The sequence below is a fragment of the Saccostrea echinata genome, unplaced genomic scaffold, assembly GCF_033153115.1.
Source record: "Saccostrea echinata isolate AGI-Se365-2 ecotype Australia unplaced genomic scaffold, CSIRO_AGI_Sech_v1 ptg000030l, whole genome shotgun sequence".
Lineage (NCBI taxonomy): Eukaryota > Metazoa > Mollusca > Bivalvia > Ostreida > Ostreidae > Saccostrea > Saccostrea echinata.
The window spans coordinates 30,488,615-30,507,522 of NW_026889779.1; the positions used below are offsets into that span (position 1 = coordinate 30,488,615).

Sequence of the window (18,908 nt, forward strand, 5' to 3'; positions counted from 1 at the left end):
TGCACTAAAGTGCGATGGTCTGACACGGCAAAGTCCGATGGTGTGGAGAAACAATCAACGTTTATGACGTCACAATATTCCGACGTCAATCCTTGACGTCGGTTGTCCAGCATTCAAAAGACATCAGTTCAGTATTCGTCCTCACATACAATTTTACCGATTTTGCTTATTGCTTGCACCCACCAGAGATATTAGGGTTAGTCCTCCCACACCACTCGACTGATTAGGGTTAGTCCTTGCTTTGCACCAACCCGAGAGATTTAGGGTTTGTCCTTGCACAGTAGTCAAGTGATTAGGGTTAGTCTCGCTCCCACCCAAGATATCTAGGTTATACATGTAGTTGTTACACACTTTTCAAGCGATTAGGGTTAGTTTCGCACCAATCCCAGAGATTAGGGTTAGTTTTTGCATAATGATATTTATTTATACTTATTTAAGACCTTGGCATGGTGCAGGATAGCAGTTTGGTGCAGTAGTACTTTGACGTCAATCGTTTTTCCGCACCATCAGACTTTGGCGTGTCAAACCATTGGGGTTTGGCGCAGACCATCTGACTTTGGCGTGACCATCTAACTTTGGAGTCCCATCGCACTTTGGAGTATGTTAATGATGGTTTGTAGTTTTGGAATTACCTACATGTGTTAAAGTCTATGATTTCAACAAACATGTTCATAAGCTCTTTGTGAGGGTGTTTAAGTGTCACCTTAATCATAGTTTCATACATACCTTTCTTTGAATATCACTTATAGCAAAATCATGTTTGTACCATAGTAAATATTTAGTCTAAAAGAACTTTTCAAACACTAGCTCCAGACGTAAGAGAGAAGAAACCTTTCTTGTGAACTAATATCACACAAACAAACAAGTACCTCTTTAACTTTATTAAAATCTTCCTGTCCATGAAAGGTCATGAAATACAATGGCAGTTGTTTGAAGCGGTTTGCCCATACCTCGTAGTCCTCTAGAGACTCGTCAAAACTCTTACTGGAAAAATTAAATCACTACAGACCATCAGTAACAGAAGATCTGATTTAATATAGATGAACTCTACAAAAATGTCCCTACCAAGGGATATGGTACAATACATGCACAGAGTATAAGGATGATTTCCGAATACATAATGGGCAATTAAGAATAAGAGACAGGGTTCTCCATCATTTGAAATTTTATGGTGTTGCAGACTTTTCGTGAAGACCTATATATTCATGATCAAATTCGCAACTGAACCACTATTCATTATAATTACACAAGCATTCACGCACACACAACTATTTTGAGTCATTTATCCTTTACACAAATGGTATGATCGTACATATTAATAAAAAAAAATAATAAATAGATATTGAAAACAATTAGAATGTCTCCAATTATATATAATAATGTACATGCTATAACACAAACCAACTGACCCCCCCCCCCCCCCACACACACACACAACACAATTTTAAAAGGAAAATTCTGGTCGATACAATCAAACTACTTGCCATCTTTAAAAGTAAATTTGCTGTGATTTTGTTTGTTGATCGAATTACGGGTAAGTTTTTGAATTTAAAAAAGAAATTTAGAATTGAAAATACTACCAGGGGTGCTTTTAAATTCTTCAACAAAACATGTACATTGATTCAATTAATTTACATTATGATGTTTGACTCACAGTGCCATCATTATTCTAGAGACATGATTCTGAAGTAAAGAAATATATTTAATTTTTATATATTTAAATAATATTTAAAAATGCATTTAGCAATTATACGGTTACATGGAAGTGTGAAAACAAATGATTTGCCTTTGTCCTTCATGTGTAAAATTCAGTGAGGGTCTAGGAGATAAATGATAATGCAAGGTGAAGCAAGATAATGTGCCCTAATTAAGAGATAATTAATTGATCTGCATTAAAAATTGAAAGACGGTAGACTTGTTTGATTAAAGTTTCAGTTATAGAAAATTTATGTTCTGATTATCATGGATCTTACTGTGTCGCAAAATATTTACTGTCTCGCACGCATAAAATTTGAATTGTTACTGTGTTTGGGAAAATTTTACTGTGTCGGGACCGACACAGTAAAACAGCTGATGGAGAACCCTGAGAGAATAGAAACTGGGAAGTATGAAAAAGAAATTTTACAAAAATACTACAAACAGAATCATCAAAGACTTGAAGCATAAAATCTGTTTTTTACTCACACAGCAAACTGTCTAAGGAGCATTTTCGCCATACGAACATTGTTAATCTCAAAACTTCCCCAAAGGGTATTTACCTGAAAAGAAAAGAAACAATAATTGCTGATGTCCTCTGCGCATATTTTGGACTCCGAACTACAGTTTGTGATAGTTCAAACTTCATGTTTACTACAGGTATTTATTTGATATTTTCTGCATGTACATTTATTTATTACATACAGTAAAACACGCTTACGGTGAAGTGCCACAATGAACAATTTTGATTTGTTGTAAATATAATGTGTTGTATCTGATAATTCTGTAATAGATTTTCTTAAGTACAGATATTCATTTCACCAACCCCCTGTACACATAGATCCAGTGAGTACTCTCCAAGAAATGTAGTTTTTCCACAACCCGTAGTGCCACTGAACAAAGTCAATTCTCCTGGGCGAAGTCCTTGTAACAAGTGATTCATCTGGGCAAAGCGCTTCCACTGAAACACAAGTATCAAAATATTAGTAAGAAAATCCATAAACAGGTATCAAAATGTTACAGTAAGACAATCCATACACAAGTATCAAAATATTACAGTCAGAAAATCCATACACAAGTATCAAAATATTACAGTCAGAAAATCCATAAACAGGTATCAAAATGTTACAGTCAGAAAATCCATACACAAGTATCAAAATATTATAGTCAGAAAATCCATAAACAGGTATCAAAATGTTACAGTCAGAAAATCCATACACAAGTATCAAAATATTACAGTCAGAAAATCCATACAAAGTATCAAAATGTTGAAGTCAGAAAATCTATACACAAGTATCAAATATTAACAGTCAGAAAATCCATACAAGGGTATCAAAATATTAGTCAGAAAATCCATACAGAAGTATCAAAATACAGTTGAACTTTGGTATCTCGAACACTAATATCTCAAATACCATGACCTTTGGCTGTATTACAGTCAGAAAATCCATACTTACGAAATACATGTACATGTAATTATGCATATTCAGAGTTTTCCCTTTATTATACAGTGAAGGGTTAGAGATCAATTGTAACAGGCTTTGGGTTGATGTTTATGACAAATCTCTGTGGACCTTACGACAATAAAATTTTGATTTTTTTTTATTTCAAAGCAGCATTTTTATCAATTGAAGCAATCAATTTGGTCAGTAGCTGGTTCTTAGGGAAAACACTGCATATTTGAGCTTGTCTCATAATATGTGACATTATCAAAGCTCTATTCTAATATTATCAGTCGCTTCTTATTTTGTGAGAAACTGAGGATTGAGTAAAGTATGAATTTAGTTATCCATCCATACAGTGTTGGTACATAGTACCTATGTTTCCAGGTTATCTCCCCTTTTCCATGCATCAATGAAAGTGAAAGGTGAGTGATGAAAGTATCTGAATTAATTTTGTGTTATGAAATATATTGATATTACTGTGTTTCCTAGGCCTTAAAACTTTAAAGATTTGAAAAATAAATTGCTATAAATTTTATAATTTATATAATTTATAAATTAGAATATTGGGAGCTACTTTTGCATGGTAACACATATATGTATCAAGATCTGAAGATAATCAGCTGACAAGGACTGGTGATGATGATTTGCAAAATGAACAACTATAAAAGTAAATGTACATGTATTCCAAAAGTATAACATGTATTCCAGAAGTATAACATGTATTTCAAAAGTATCAAACGTCTTACTTATGAGTTGTCACACCTAAGGCCTCAAGATTGTCGACTCAATTTACATGTACCAGTAGTCTGATAGACTAACTTTGCTTGAATTTCATTTTTTTCTCCATCTTAGAAAATAGTCATATAACAGAGTCATATTAGTGAGCAGGGGGTAGTTCTCCCATTATTGTATTCCGTATAAGCACTCAATAATTTTCACCTTGACATTAATATGCATGTACATTTACTTTCATACTAATAAAAGTCTATAGTCCCATTTAATAGAATAACAATGCAAGTCTTTACAAACATGTGAAGTAGCTACATACCTTGACCCCTGTAACTTGTTCCACATTAGCAAACTCTGCATACACTTCATTGGTCAGACTCTCAAATCCCACTATATTATCCAGGTCAACAGGAACACTTTCTCGTAAAATCTCTTTCAATTTCTTCTTTTTTTGTAGAGCATCCAGAGGACCCGATACTTTGACCATCTCTGGTCTAATGAAAAGTGAAAAAAATTCTCCTGTGTTCGTATTCTAATGCATGTTATATAAACAGTAAATAAAAATTAGTATTTCATTTTATTGGTGTCCTATTTGTAAATGTATTACCTAACAATTGAACATCTATTTCTGCCAGCAAGTTTCTTGGCAAATAACTTAGATGTTGCTCGGGTACTGTCCTTAACTCCAAGCCAGATAATAATTTTCTTCACATGCTCCAAGGTGTGCAGACACTGAAAATATTTATAACCTTAAAAGCACCTTTTTTTTGAATAACTAAGACTCCATTTGATAGATATAAAAAAGACTTTTTTCCTTTAGATAAAATATATCAACCAGTAACATTCCATTGCAACTTTATCACAGATAATTGAATACTTGGAATGAAAGGGAAACTGCTTAAAACCCACCTCAAGAGGAAGTTCTGATCCCTTGGGAACAGCCAGACCTAACATGTCTGTTTCCTGGGTGACTGCCATGGCATCAAATTCAGAAGAAGTAATTACAACATTCTCATATTTTCTGGAATCCCTCTTGAAGCCATGCCAACCGAACAGTTGTTGAAGTCCAATTCTAACAACAAAGGCCAATATTTTATACAAGAAACAAGTCTCAAGGATATTTCCCTACTCCCAAGTACTACATTGAGTACATGTACTCAAAATTTTCATATCTGAATCATGATATACATGTATATTTTGATCTTGACACCACAACTCATTATCACTATTGTGTTTTTCCATAAGATATATTTTATTATTCTTTCTCCTTCAATAAATTAAAACACCTTTTTTCACAAACCTTGGTTTATAGCTTTTGACAACATCAAACATCTGCCCCTCTTCCCCTTGTTCCTCCTCAGTTGTTTTCTTTCCTTTCAAACTTTTTTCTGTAGTTGTTGTCACAGTATGTTGGAGGGACATAGTCCTCATTCCCACCATTTGCTGAGCTGGGTTTACATACGGCAGGTGTAGAATGGGAAGATTGTTATCATCAGTGGTGTAGAGAATCTTATGTCGAGAAAAAGTCTCGGGTTTCAAACCCTGAAACAAAAACATTAAGACTTTATCAAACTTTTCATTGACTAAATAAGAATGCTATGGCTAATAATGTTCCCCAGTTATATTTCTCTTTTCCTCTGAAAAATTTTAAAATGAATACGGGTAATAAGTTCATAATTCAGGATTTTAAATTTTTTAAGTAATACTTCTTGTATTCAACATATTCAAAGTACAGGTACATGTAGATTCAGAGCAGTTTATTTTAATAAACACTTGCCTGACAATGATAGAGATGGGTCATAGCAGTAAATTCTTCCTCATACATAGAGGTCACTGGTTCCTTATTCTCGGTGTACTCCAATCCATTGTCACAGTAACTCTTAACTAATTCTGATTCATCTCCATCTTGAAAACACTTTGAGGAATTTCTGTAGATTACATTGAAAACTCAAAAAGAGAATATGACAAGAGCACAAAGCATGCATTGTCAAATTGTTTGAAGGTAATTACTTACAAATTTTCTGCCTTTGCATCAGAGAGAAGTTTCTTTCTAAGACTTGACCATTCTCCAAAATGTTGACAGGTGGTACATACAAATGATCCTTAAATTTAGAAATTGTACATTTCTTAAAATTTTACCTTGAAACTAATTTCATTTCTGGTGAAAAAGTAGTTTTATTTTCTTCAAAAGGTTTAACATATTTAAACATCACAATAAATAACAAAATGGGTATTTAATAGATAAATTTATAGAATTGATACCTGTGTTATAATTAATATACAAGTTTTTCTTCCCAGGTGGAACTTCAGACTTTGCAACATGACAAGATGTAATAAAATGAGTGTGGCCCAACTCGACAGGCAGTTTGTGGTTCATCAGAAAATTCCTTATCGTACTTTTCATACTAACACTTCTCTTTTTGTTCTGACTTCCCTCAGGGGGTATATCTGTCTCCTGGATCTCCCCATCTTTGTTTTGTGGAGTTGTCTCTATTGTGCAGTAGTATCTGCTTGTAGCCACTCGGTATTTTCTTTGGAGGATAATGGAGAGTCTGGAATATGTCAGACACTCTTGTGAAGATACAACATGTTTTGATCTCTGGAAGTTAATGTTCAAACTCCTTAACCTTTGGCCCAGAACAGTCTTGTCTAGTTTTCTAACGGACCTCCAAAGTCCCATGTTGAAGGTAGCTTCTCTGAAATGTAAGAATCATGAAAAATTAATTTTGCCTCTTTGAATATTTGTAAATCTAATCAATTCAAAATATTTTAGCATTACATTCAAACAAACCCAAGAAAATTAAGTTATACTGAAGAATTCCTTCATCCAGTTAATAACAAATTATTGAGAATGTCACAAAAAAGCATGTGTACTGGTAAGTTGCAAGTTTTTTTTTCCAGAAAAGCTGTACTTAACCCTCTTTAGAACAACTTTTCCTAGAGTACATTTACCCAAATACAATAAAACACGTTTATAGCGAATACGCTTATAAAGAATTGACGCTTATAGCAAGGTGATTTTCATTCTCCGTGGGTTTTAAACATATTGTGAAGCTAACGGATATAACAAATTATGTTTATAATGAAGCAAAATCGCCCCTCCCTAGCACTTCGTTATAAGTGTGTTTTACTGTATTAAGCAATGGGGTTTTCCCACAGAGGCTAGGTTTCAGGATGGTGTATTTAGTGTATTGTGTGTTTACCTAAGTCTGTCTAAGTATGATTAAAACTAAAACCAAAAAATGTTGATATAAGCATTTTAAAAAAACATTGCATTTCTATGTACATAAAAAAAGAACTTTTTTAAACAGGTCCAACACCACTCTTCATTAAGCTATATAGCTTGAATTAGTTATACAGCTTTGTTAAGTTATTCAGAATAGTTTGATTTAGCTATTTTATCACACTTTTTCTTTAATGTCTTATTTGTAAGCATCTACAAAATGATGCACTTTGGTGCAGTGACGTTTTCATCTTTGAACAGTTCTGAAAACAGTGAATGTATAAATTGCTCATAAAATTATGTCTCCTCAGAGACTTCGCACTCAAAGTTCTAAAAGTTTTAGGGCTAAATATTAAAAGCAATTGATTTGTGACCATTCATTTACATTTAGAATGAAATTATAAAGAAATTTAATTATGGTCAACAAAATAATTGCTTAGCAATAATTCAGCACAATGTGAGGCAATCATACTTATCGATACCTCAATGCACACAAGGTAGTGTACAGTATAGGTATCCAAACAATGGAAATACATCTTTTGCTTAAAAGTCTTCAAAAGCTGCAATGTTAAAGCCATCTTTGAGTTGTTTTTTTTGATCACTCATAATACATATATGAATAATCACATACTGGCAACTTCTTGTCTATTTCTTACAAAATCATTTTAATTTGTGAAAAAAATGCATACCGTATATACTCGCCTATAAGTCGGTCCGCCTATAAGTCGGTTGTATTTCTTAAGTTTGAATTAGAGGGATTGACCTGCTAAAATACCAGTCTTTTTATAACTCGCGTATAAGTCGGATATAGAGTTTTGGACCAAAGTTTAACTCCCAAAAAAACGACTTATAGGCGAGTATATACGGTACATATATCTTTATAAAGCAATTCTAAATAGCTTAATAAAGCTTTATCACCAATTCAAGCTATATAGCCAAATTAAGAGATTGCGCTGGACTTGTTTAATGTACATAAAAATATTAAAAACTGCTAATTTGGGTGGTTTTCGGTTTTGATTCACATGTATATTATTGTGTAAGTATTATTTAGAGAACGAGACAGATACTGTATCGTAGATACAAATTTGGGGTGGACGAGTGCGTAGCACAAGTCTCCATCCCCAAATTGTATCTACAATACAGAACCTGTCGAGTTCTCTAAATGATTTGTGACACGATCAATCAAAAAAAAGCACTGCCCACTTCATAGCTGTGCAGCATCCAAACTTCCGCCAGAGTTCGTTTGTTCTCTCTGTAGATGAGGCCTTGACGGGGAGTATACATCCGCAGTATATATATTTCCACGGACAACGTAAGATTTAGTCAGATTAGTTTTGACAACGAGGTAGACGTAACAGACTTGAAGTTAGTCTTAATTGATATGGTGGACGATTTAACCTTGTTGTAGATGGAGATTGATCCTAATTTATTTCAGGGGTCTTAAAATCTCAGTTAAACTAGATACACATACAGGTGATACAGACAGTTTTTCGATGGACTTTGATCGAAGTTACGGATTTTTATTTTCTTAATGAAATGCGACATAAAAAACGAAGTGAAAGAGATGTGTGGCAGTCATCAGCGATAAGGATTTAAGATGAATTTTTTTTTAAAAAACCCTGAAAAATGGACTTGAGTTTGTACGAGAAGAGTGGAAAATGGGGGGAGGGGAGTGCGAATTTCACGTAATGTATGCTGCATCCGCGAACCCATTGGCTTTACTATTTTGAAGGGGACACAAAAAGCAGGGAAAGCAAACAGGTTTTCAGGAATTTATCCAACATAGGATGTTTTCCATAATTGCAAATATTCCTTTTCGTTTGGATTGAAATAACTTGTAGATTCTGTGTGGAATAATTTTTTTAAAGTGATTGAGACATTTTGACATTTTACATTCCTAAGGAAATATTTCTTCAAAATTTATGATCGGAAAAAAATCAGCATTTACTATTTGTACGTACTTTTGATAAATTGAATCAGATTTATTTTTAGACCGTGCTGTATTTTAGATACAGAACAGTTGGCTAATACAAGACAGTATACAGGGCTAATACAGAACGGAAAGTAGCTCCGCCCACTGTGCTCTCGTTCTGTATTGCTAATACAGAACAGCAAACTTCAAAGAAAAACACTGCAATCGTGTCACAAGACAGACACAGATGAACAACCGGTCCAGTACATTTAGCTACGTAGCTAAAATTACCTACCATAGCTTTATTTACCTACCTCAGGTAGCTTTATTTAGCTATTTCAAGGCAACTTTTCACAATTTTGCTTTTTATTTTAAAAAGACAAAAAATCGCAAATAAATGACTACTAATATAAATTTTATACTAGGGATTATTTAAAAAGCAATCCAATGCAGAGATAGTTTTAACATTGCTGCGTTTGAACACTTTTGAGGAAAAGATGCATTTCCATTGTTTGAGTAACTGTACACCACCTTGTGTGCGATGAGGCATGGATAAGTATGATTGCTTCTCAATTGTGCTCATGTTAACCAGAACTGGTTTTCTTTGTTATTTCATTCAAGAAGTAACTGTTTGGTCAGAAATTAACTGTTGTATATAGCCCCAAAACTTGTAAAACTTTGATTGAAAATGCACAGAAAAAGACACATCTCCAAGAGTGATTTTTTCATGAATTGTTTTCAGATGAGCTTAAAGTTGAAAATTTATCACTGCATCAAAGTGCAATTTTCTGCACATCCTGAGGAATATGCTAATTTAAGAAAAAAGTTTGATTCAGTAGCTAAATAGTGATTGTACCAGACCTGAACAATAAACCACCTGAAACCCAACCCCTATGGTTGTGCAAAATCTCTGAAGTACAAGATTTCTTGTTACCATCATTTATTCTATGAATATGTCATATAATACAACCAGGAACGTATTTTTTAATTAATATTTCTTTTCTGTCAACAATTTCCATCAGCATGCCTACACGAGCTCAAGTGATCCCCCAAAACACAATGAACCAAAATGTTTTGACCGTGATGTCAATATTCTAGTTATTCCAGTAATCTAATAAGATGATCTTACAGTGTTAAATATGCTTAACTCAAGTGAAATACTCATAAAACTATGCATCAACGCATACGATCACTTTTCTTTGCCGTCCCCGCGTTTTTCTGTAAACTGGAAACATCGAGTCAACGATAACGTGAAAAACCTTACTAGACAACCTTCTGATTTCCGGATAATAGGTACAGTCAGAGCTCGATTTCAGCAGGAGACCCCAGTAATAACGAAGTGCAAGGGACAATGAGACAAGACTAATATGCGTCCCTGGTTTCAGGATGGTGTATTGTGTGTGTTTTTATATCTGGCTAAATATACGGATTTTTAAAAAAAATCACTGAAATTAGCTTTTTTTTTATTCGGCTACTGGTACTTTGCGGAACGAAACGGAACGGAACGGAACCAGTTGTGGGGTACCTTGTGGGGGGGATTAGAAATGAAAATAAAATGCTACTTTATTATGATACATTATGTTTTTTAATAGCTAAACATAAATTTCTCTACAGTATCAATTAAAGAATTGTGAAATAAAATGCCTGTAAGAGCTAGTTTATAATTATTTTGTCGTGTTGGTTTTTCAGAGGCTGCATCATATGTAGTTACTAAGTAAACTGTATTGAATGATTGATATGCATTTATTATTGATTTATTATTTATGTTTAAAAAAAGAAAAAAAACTATCCAAATTTTCCGTCAAGAACTTGGATACATCATTCATCTATTTTATTTTTTACCAACACGTCAATATAGAAAATAGAGTTGTCCCGCTTTGCCAGCATTACGAAATTCTCTGGTTCCGTTCCGTTCCGCTAAATACCAGTATCTGTGTGGATATTAGTATTTAGCGAAACGGAACGAAACGCAGTGAAATTGAAATGTTAATATGATACATATGCAAGCACCCTGTTGTTATTCAAAGGAAATTCCGCATTAAAAGAAAATACATGTATATAACAAAGACGCGAAAGATTAGAAACCATCTTTGAAGACGAAAAAATCAGGTCAAGCAAGAATGTTTATTAGATTTTTGACTTTTCATAAAGCTTGATTATTTGTCATTATAGTAATGTATTTACGACACTGGTCTTGATGTTGATAAGAAAACTCAAATACGTTCCGTTCCGTTCCGCTAAATACCAGTATCTGTGTGGATATTAGTATTTAGCGGAACGAAACGAAACACAATGAAATGAAATATATGAAGAAATAAGTTGTTACATGAATGTCATATTTTTCATTAAAAATGAAATATTCTATGAGGTAAACTAATTTGCGTAATACAGTCATTTTGAATATTCCGAATTACCCATGATTGTTGTGTTATATAATGTTTGTGATAGCAATAATTTTGCATACAATTATTTATACAATCTCGCACCAGAGGGCGTATTACGCTTCGCGTAGGATTTTATTTTTAAATCATACTCTGCAGGAAAATGAATTTCTTCAGTAACATGGATATATAAAGAGAATATATTTTGTAATAAATGTTAATTAATATTTATTAAACATTCCGTTTTAAAGTTATATTTTTTTATGTAAAAAAGAAAGAAAAGAAAATACACGATAGCCATATATTGTTCCATTCCGTTCCGCAAATTACCAATACCCACACGGGTATTGGTATTTTGCGGAACGAAACGAAACCATAGGTTTCCTATTGAAGAGAAAGATAAAATTAAATTTAAAAAAAAATACCACAGCTATGGCACGCCGATTGCTTCAAAATTATTTTCTGCACGACCTAAAACAAAAATTACACGAGTAAGTAAAAACTTACACAAAGTGAGGAAAATATACACGAAGCTATTGAAATTTACACAAACTATAGAAAAACTGCACAATCAACAAAATATTTATACGATATAGTGAGGAAATTACACAAACGTAAAAACGAAAACTGCACGAGTGAGAATACAACATCGACATAATATGCTACGCATCCTCATTGCGCACATTTCATTAATATTCATTAGAGAACAGTTCAATGTGGTTTGGATGCTTGAAACATACTATAAAATTTTTACAAAAGGAGGAGTAACGTGTTGGTAATCTTTTTAAAAAAGATTCTTTTAAAATTCCGCTAGACTCTCAAGAATATATGTACAAAGTATATTATACATGTAGATAAATTGACAGGCACACAATCTTAAACTTGTAGTATATGAACAACCCCGAATAAAAAAAAAACATTCTTCACAGAATACTTGTATAGATAACGTAAAAAAGGGGGATGCATATTACCAGTTGTGTGTTTAATTGTTGGATTTTTAAAAGTATGTCATTCCTCTATAAAGCAATTTCTTTTGAAAGTTTAAAACAATGACATATAGGCCCAAATAAAAATAAATAAAAACATGTGATATAATACAGGAGAGTTAACAACAAATCAAACTCTTCTCCTCCACCACCTACTGTGTGTACTTTTGGTAATAATCAAGGATGTGCATGCGTGACCTTTTCATAGAGAGATCCTTCCCTGCTGGTTCTGGAACGAAAGACACATGTACGCTAATCGATTTATAGCTATTTGACACACCAATAATACCTTTTGATTAAAGATTATATTACTAGCAATTCATAATTTTTTTTTTGAAGCAATGTTGCGATCATCTGGGTTGTGGAATTTGACCGAAAACTTTTTGGAAGTCAACAGTAAAGAAAATCGAGCAAATATTAATTGTGCAACTTAAATTTTAATATTGAAACGCATATCTCACTTTTTGGTATATGTATGTAACAAGGTACATGTAGTACATGTAGTCTTAACTTTTGTGCAGCGTGTGGTGATTTCATAAAAACTCCAAGAAATGGGGAGGGCAGACCCCTCCTGATGCTACGGCAGCCTGAAATATTTTCTAAGAATTTAAGGGTACATAAAATAGTCTATCGAAATCAGGATTGCAATTCAACTGAACTGTAACGATATTGTAAGACCATATTCAAGAAGACATACAAGATGAACTTAATTAGCTGGGACTTGGCTACACATGCACATTTATTTTCAATGTGCAGATTTTGACAATAATAAACACACGGTAATAAAACAAAGATTTCTTGAGGTCATCATATGTTTTCTTATATTTATTCGTAGTCATGCTCGAAGTAAAACAAGACCTGGTTGATGCCATTGATACACATGTACAATATTGCTATAAAGCAAACTTTTTAATTATTTGTACATGTATTCGTACAAAATACAAATTGCATAGATTAGGCTTTTTAACTCATAATCTGATTTTTCAAAAACGTTAGATATGCACATGAATAGTCTTTTAAAAAGTGAATCTTGTATCAAATATGTTCCTTGAATGTTATTGAAGATTATTTTCATTTTATAATTATACAGTCATGTTCTATTTATAATGACTATAGATTTGGGTAAAAAAGTGTTAGCCTATTACAAAAACTTCGTGTTCGGAAAAAAATTAAAATTTTATGCATACGAATTCGAAATGTAAAGAGAAATTGTTGTCTTGGAAAATATTTGTCAAACCTCGAGCTCCATAAAGAACATGATTTATTTGCATTATTTAAGAGTGATACAACACATTCTTTGTTCTTTCTATTTATTATAATATCCTTTCCCATTTTCTTATTTGTAACATTGTACGTAGATGTATTTAGTAATTCACTATGTTTTAAAATTTCTGATGTGTCATTATGGTCCAACGATTTGAAACTTTAATAAATACATAGATTCAGATGTTGCTACTCTATCAATCCACGAACCAGATCCGCCACTGATGATATGTTTTACCGGTGCCAGGATCATTTGAGTTTTGTTATTTCATTTGGACAAATTTTAAGTAACAAAACACAAAACCGCATGTACTAAAGCACACAGAGTATATATATTTTCCCTTTATCTGGTCCTATTTATTAAAAGTGAAAACATTTATCGAGTAATCGCCATTACGAATGAGGGTAACGCTTACCCTTAGGAATGTCTTGTTTTTTTATTGAGTAGTTTATGACTGAAAATATGTGATATCATGGAAGGAATTCATAACAGTGTAGGCTACAGATGTCCAACCAAAATTGATATTCTCATATTTTATAAGTAAAGATACATGTATAATTAGAATTTTTTTTTTTTATGTTTGACTTTAAAAACATACTGTATATATCTAAGGTCAGGTAATTCCCACTTTTTAATCTATGAAAAAAAATCTGCCCAAATGAATTCATAATTAGTACAAATGAGAAGTACCAAAATGAATTCTACAATTTAATGATTATAATCAGCAATAATTCTGCCATCATTTTCATGAAGAATCCACGTTATTAATTGTTTTATTACGCATGTGTTAATTTTATTTTATACAAGTACTTTCCGTTAAAGTTGTATCTATAAGTTAGAGAATTTTAAAAGACCATAGAGCGTATTACTTTTAGTTCGGAGTCGAGTGCATCATATGCAATGGTACTTTTTTCCCCGCATTATAACACAAACATGCAATTCCTTTCTTGTCACAATTTATGTCCGGCATCATATAATACCTCCATATTTTGGCTAGGATCTCGGTCAATATAAGAAAAATATAATATCTCCGAACAACTTTTAAATTTTTTCACACAGTTCACAAGAAAACATTTCATTCGTTCGATTGGCATTAGCTAGAAATCGGATCGAGTTTTAGCAAAGAAATAAAGAAGCAAACGGACATGCATATCATCGTCAACGCCATTTTCTCTCGATTACACCCAGCATTCAAGAAAAAGAGTACAGAAAACAATGAATATTCTATATGCATAATAATGATATGCGCAGCTGTATGCGCAGTAAAATTGTTTGTGTAATTTTTAGTTTCCTCTGCTCGTGCAGTTTTTGATTTTACGTTTGTGCATTTTATACCCCTTAATCGTGTAAAAAATTTGGATTCGTGTATTTTTCGTTATGTTTGTGTTAAAATCTTTCAAACTATGTGCAATTTTTACCGATACGTGCATTTTTATTTTACTCGTGTATATTTTTCATCAAGCTCGTGTATAAAATCGTGATCGTTGTGCAGAAAATAATTTTGAAGCAATCGGCGTGCAATACACAGCAGACACAATTTTTTCAATGTGTGGTTTGATATTGTTTGATTGTGAAAAAAGTGTGATAAATATGGATTTAGATGATGTTAAAAATGAAAACGCAAATATCTTTTCCTCAATTGCTCAGCATTTTTATATACCATATTTGGTATTATGTAAATGTTATTATATGCATAATATATTGGATGAATGAAGTACTTAGCGTTACAACAACCTTTAGGACAGTAAAATGCTCAGCATACATGTATACATTATTTTGTCGTGTGGGTTTTTCATCTGGTGTGACATCTGTCGTTGCTATGTAAACTGTATTGAGTGATTGATATGTATTAATTATTGATGTAAAATGACTTGATCCAAATGCTTGGATACAGTGCTAAAGAAATATCGTTTTGTTTATAAACACGTCCAAAGTAAAGAGAGTTATCTCGCTTTGCCAACATTGACCATTCTTTGGTTCCGTTCCGTTCCGCTAAATACCAATATCCATGTGGATATTAGTATTTAGCGAAACGAAACGGAACCAAGTTACCCTTGAATCATATTTATAAATGTACGAGTATTTTATGAGTTTCAGTCTGCTATTCTTTATCGGTAAATCTTATTATATTATTTTTAGATGACTTAATATCTAATTACATGGTAATCTGAGAAAAAGCTCCTGCATTCAAATAATTAAAAGTGACATCGTTAAGTATCCCAAATGTCAACAGTGTAAGTATAGAAATGTTTTTGATTGTTTGAAATGATTTTTATTCAAAGACACTTGAATAAAATTTCTTGGTAAAAGGTAGAATTACAAGCTTTGAATGCCTTTCTAATTTTAATTAAAACAACAAATCTCTAATCTTAAATCCTCTATCAGCCATAATTTCATGACCTGGTCGTACATAATTAAAAAAAAACACAATTCTTAATAATACCCTGTCAGATTCCCTCAAGACATCAAGATCAATATATTTTCAACCTTCCTGCATGTACACACTCTAAAAGAGATAATAGCAACTTTCCTTTGCGACAATCTGGGAAAAAAATCCGGGAAAAATTTTTTCTTGTCTCTTGAGTATTGATTATCTAAATTGAATAGACGGAATTCCACTTTTCATAATTAAAAAGAATTAGATTAATTGTCTAACAACAGCTAGAGTGCTTGCATATACATCATTAGATTTCAATTTCGCTGTGTTTTGTTCCGTTCCGCTAAATACTAATATCCACACGGATTTGGGTATTTTGAGGAATGGAACGGAACCAGATATATAATGTCCATTATAAAGAGTGTAAATTTGAACCTTATAAATGTATCAATAAATGTTGAATTAGCTAACATTTCTGTCGGCCCATAACACATTACACATATAACGTTACACAATACTATTGAAACTAGTCTATAAATGTTTCAATTGATTGAGAAAAGGTATTTGAGTTTTATTATCAGCATCAAGGACCGCAATATATAAATATATAAATATATAATAATAAATTATAAAATGATAATGATGTGCGTACATGTGCGATTTTATAGTCTTTCTGAAAAGTCAAAAATCTAATTAAAAATCAGGCATATTGATTCTAACTGTCCTTGTCTTTTTCATATTGCTTTTCAAAATTTAAAATACAGGGTATAATTTTTTTTATAATTTAATTGAAAAAATAACAGAGTGCTTGCGCGCTTAACATTACAAGTATTCAATTTCGCTGTGTTTTGTTCCGTTCCGCTAAATACTAATATCCACACGGATATTGGTATTTAGCGGAACGGAACGGAACGGAACCAGAGAATCATGTCATGTTGCGGTATAATTCGACAACTCTCTTTACTATACAGACTTGTCAGTAAACAAAATAAACGATGTACCGAAGTTCTTGACGGTAAATTTGGATAGGAATGCATCGTTAATAGAAGAATATCAATCATTCAATACTGTTTACATAGTAACTAGAGATGTCAGCAAAAATTAATGCTTTAACTAGCTTACAGGCATTTTATTTTACAGCTCGCTACTTGACACTGTGGAGTAATTTATGTTAATTAAATTACATTATTTATTTTTTTTAGTTTTACATTCATTTTTATTTCCCCCACAAGGTACCCCACAACTGGTTTCGTTCCGTTCCGTTTCGTTCCGCAAAGTACCAATAGCCTTTTATTCATACTTTTTTTTTTAGAAGTTGTTAAATATTGTTATGAGCAACATTTTTCACATTTGGACATTCCACTGCACACAGGTACATAGTCCTCACTAGTAAATGTAAATGTCCTTATTGGATCTTCAAGAGTATCCACGTTGAACAAAATTTATTTTGTTATGGTTAAGTTTAAATTTATTCAATCTACCGGTACTTGTCTATAACCATGGACATTTTACACTTCATTTCTAATAAAAAGTTTTTTTTTATCCAACAATCTTCAGTCTCTGCTTCATCTGAAAGACTACAGTTCTTATTCTGATGGTAAATGCTGGCTGTGATTTGATACCTTTATGTACGTTTTCAGTTGGTTAAGAAATGTTAAAATTACAAACTTCTTATCCAAAGACAATAATATATTGTACAAGTTTTATTTTTATTCCATTAACATATAACAGTCTCTCAAAACAATTCAATAATGTGTTTTAACGGCCTCTTCTTTTGTTCCCCACTTTACTTGGTTCAAAGCTAAAAAGAAAACAAAAACAGTAAGCATGCATCTCTGCTACATATAACAGCTTTACAAAAATGCTTTTACAACTGTTTTTACAGTTTGGGAACAAGAAATTCATTCATGATCAGACACTTACTCAAACAACTCCTGTGCCCTTCTCTCAGCCTCCGTCTCCTGGCTTTCTGCCTGTAATAACACAATTATAGATAAATCATCTTTCATTTTATCAGGATTTTTATGCCCTGTTCACAAGGAGAGTTTAATTCGCAGTAACTTAATGCAAAGAAAAATAATGTGAATTAAACTAATGCTAATTAAATTGCATTCACACGACAGCTAATGTGAAGTAAGCTAATGCGAATTAAAATTTTGTTTCTACAGTAAGGCTATTCAGTAAGGCTATTAAGACGTCATTTTCAAATTACGTCACCTTATGCAGAGCAGATCCATTTGACATAATGTCATAGTGTCTCTACACATTTCAGTGATTAACGTAATTCCATTGTTCTTCACTACAAAATAGCATAAGTACCTATGTCTGACAACCTACATCTGACTTAATTTTGCCATTACACATGCGTCAAAATTTAATTCGAATTAGCTTTGCTTAGCATTCATACGGAGCTAGTGCGAAGTAATTTAATGCGCAGTTAACTAATTTGAATTAAACTAAATTGCATTAAATTCCCTGTGTGAACAATGTTCAAATTTAATTCGCAGTAACTTACGTTTAATTCGAATTAAACTCTCCGTGTGAACAGGGCAAGCCAACCAAAGAATCCACAGAATTTTCATCCTTTCAAATTCTGACATTCAAATACACACTTGTCTTCGTAAATTGATTTTATGAGTATTAAATTTTCAAAATGATTTCAAATGGACCTATCTGACTAGAAATATATTTTATTGACAAAGTGCTAATCAAAAACATTAGAGTACCTCTCGAGCCTCTCTGAACCACTCTTCTACTTCCTTGCTCTGGGCGGGGACATGTGGCTGCAGGTCACTGCCACCTATAATGCGAGGAAGTCCACTGGATCCACAATTCTGGTTCTGTGTGTAAATAAAGGACATACTAAGACAAGAGGTCCATGGGCCACAACACTCAC

At 32.7% G+C, this 18,908-nt stretch overlaps 1 protein-coding gene across 1 annotated transcript in view; it reads right to left on the reverse strand.

The window, feature by feature from the left end:
* Positions 1–18,908, reverse strand: part of LOC133197687 (uncharacterized) — a 70,125-nt gene that overhangs the window by 35,215 nt on the left and 16,002 nt on the right. The window contains exons 15-28 of the mRNA XM_061333825.1: positions 18,739–18,852; positions 17,936–17,985; positions 17,798–17,813; positions 13,365–13,384; positions 6,132–6,556; positions 5,884–5,971; positions 5,647–5,797; positions 5,170–5,411; positions 4,779–4,941; positions 4,477–4,601; positions 4,189–4,363; positions 2,522–2,656; positions 2,185–2,258; positions 870–984 (exon numbers count right to left, since the gene is read on the reverse strand). Of these exons, the coding sequence (XP_061189809.1) occupies positions 870–984; positions 2,185–2,258; positions 2,522–2,656; positions 4,189–4,363; positions 4,477–4,601; positions 4,779–4,941; positions 5,170–5,411; positions 5,647–5,797; positions 5,884–5,971; positions 6,132–6,556; positions 13,365–13,384; positions 17,798–17,813; positions 17,936–17,985; positions 18,739–18,852 (1,893 nt within the window). The remainder of the gene's footprint in view (positions 1–869; positions 985–2,184; positions 2,259–2,521; positions 2,657–4,188; positions 4,364–4,476; positions 4,602–4,778; positions 4,942–5,169; positions 5,412–5,646; positions 5,798–5,883; positions 5,972–6,131; positions 6,557–13,364; positions 13,385–17,797; positions 17,814–17,935; positions 17,986–18,738; positions 18,853–18,908) is intronic.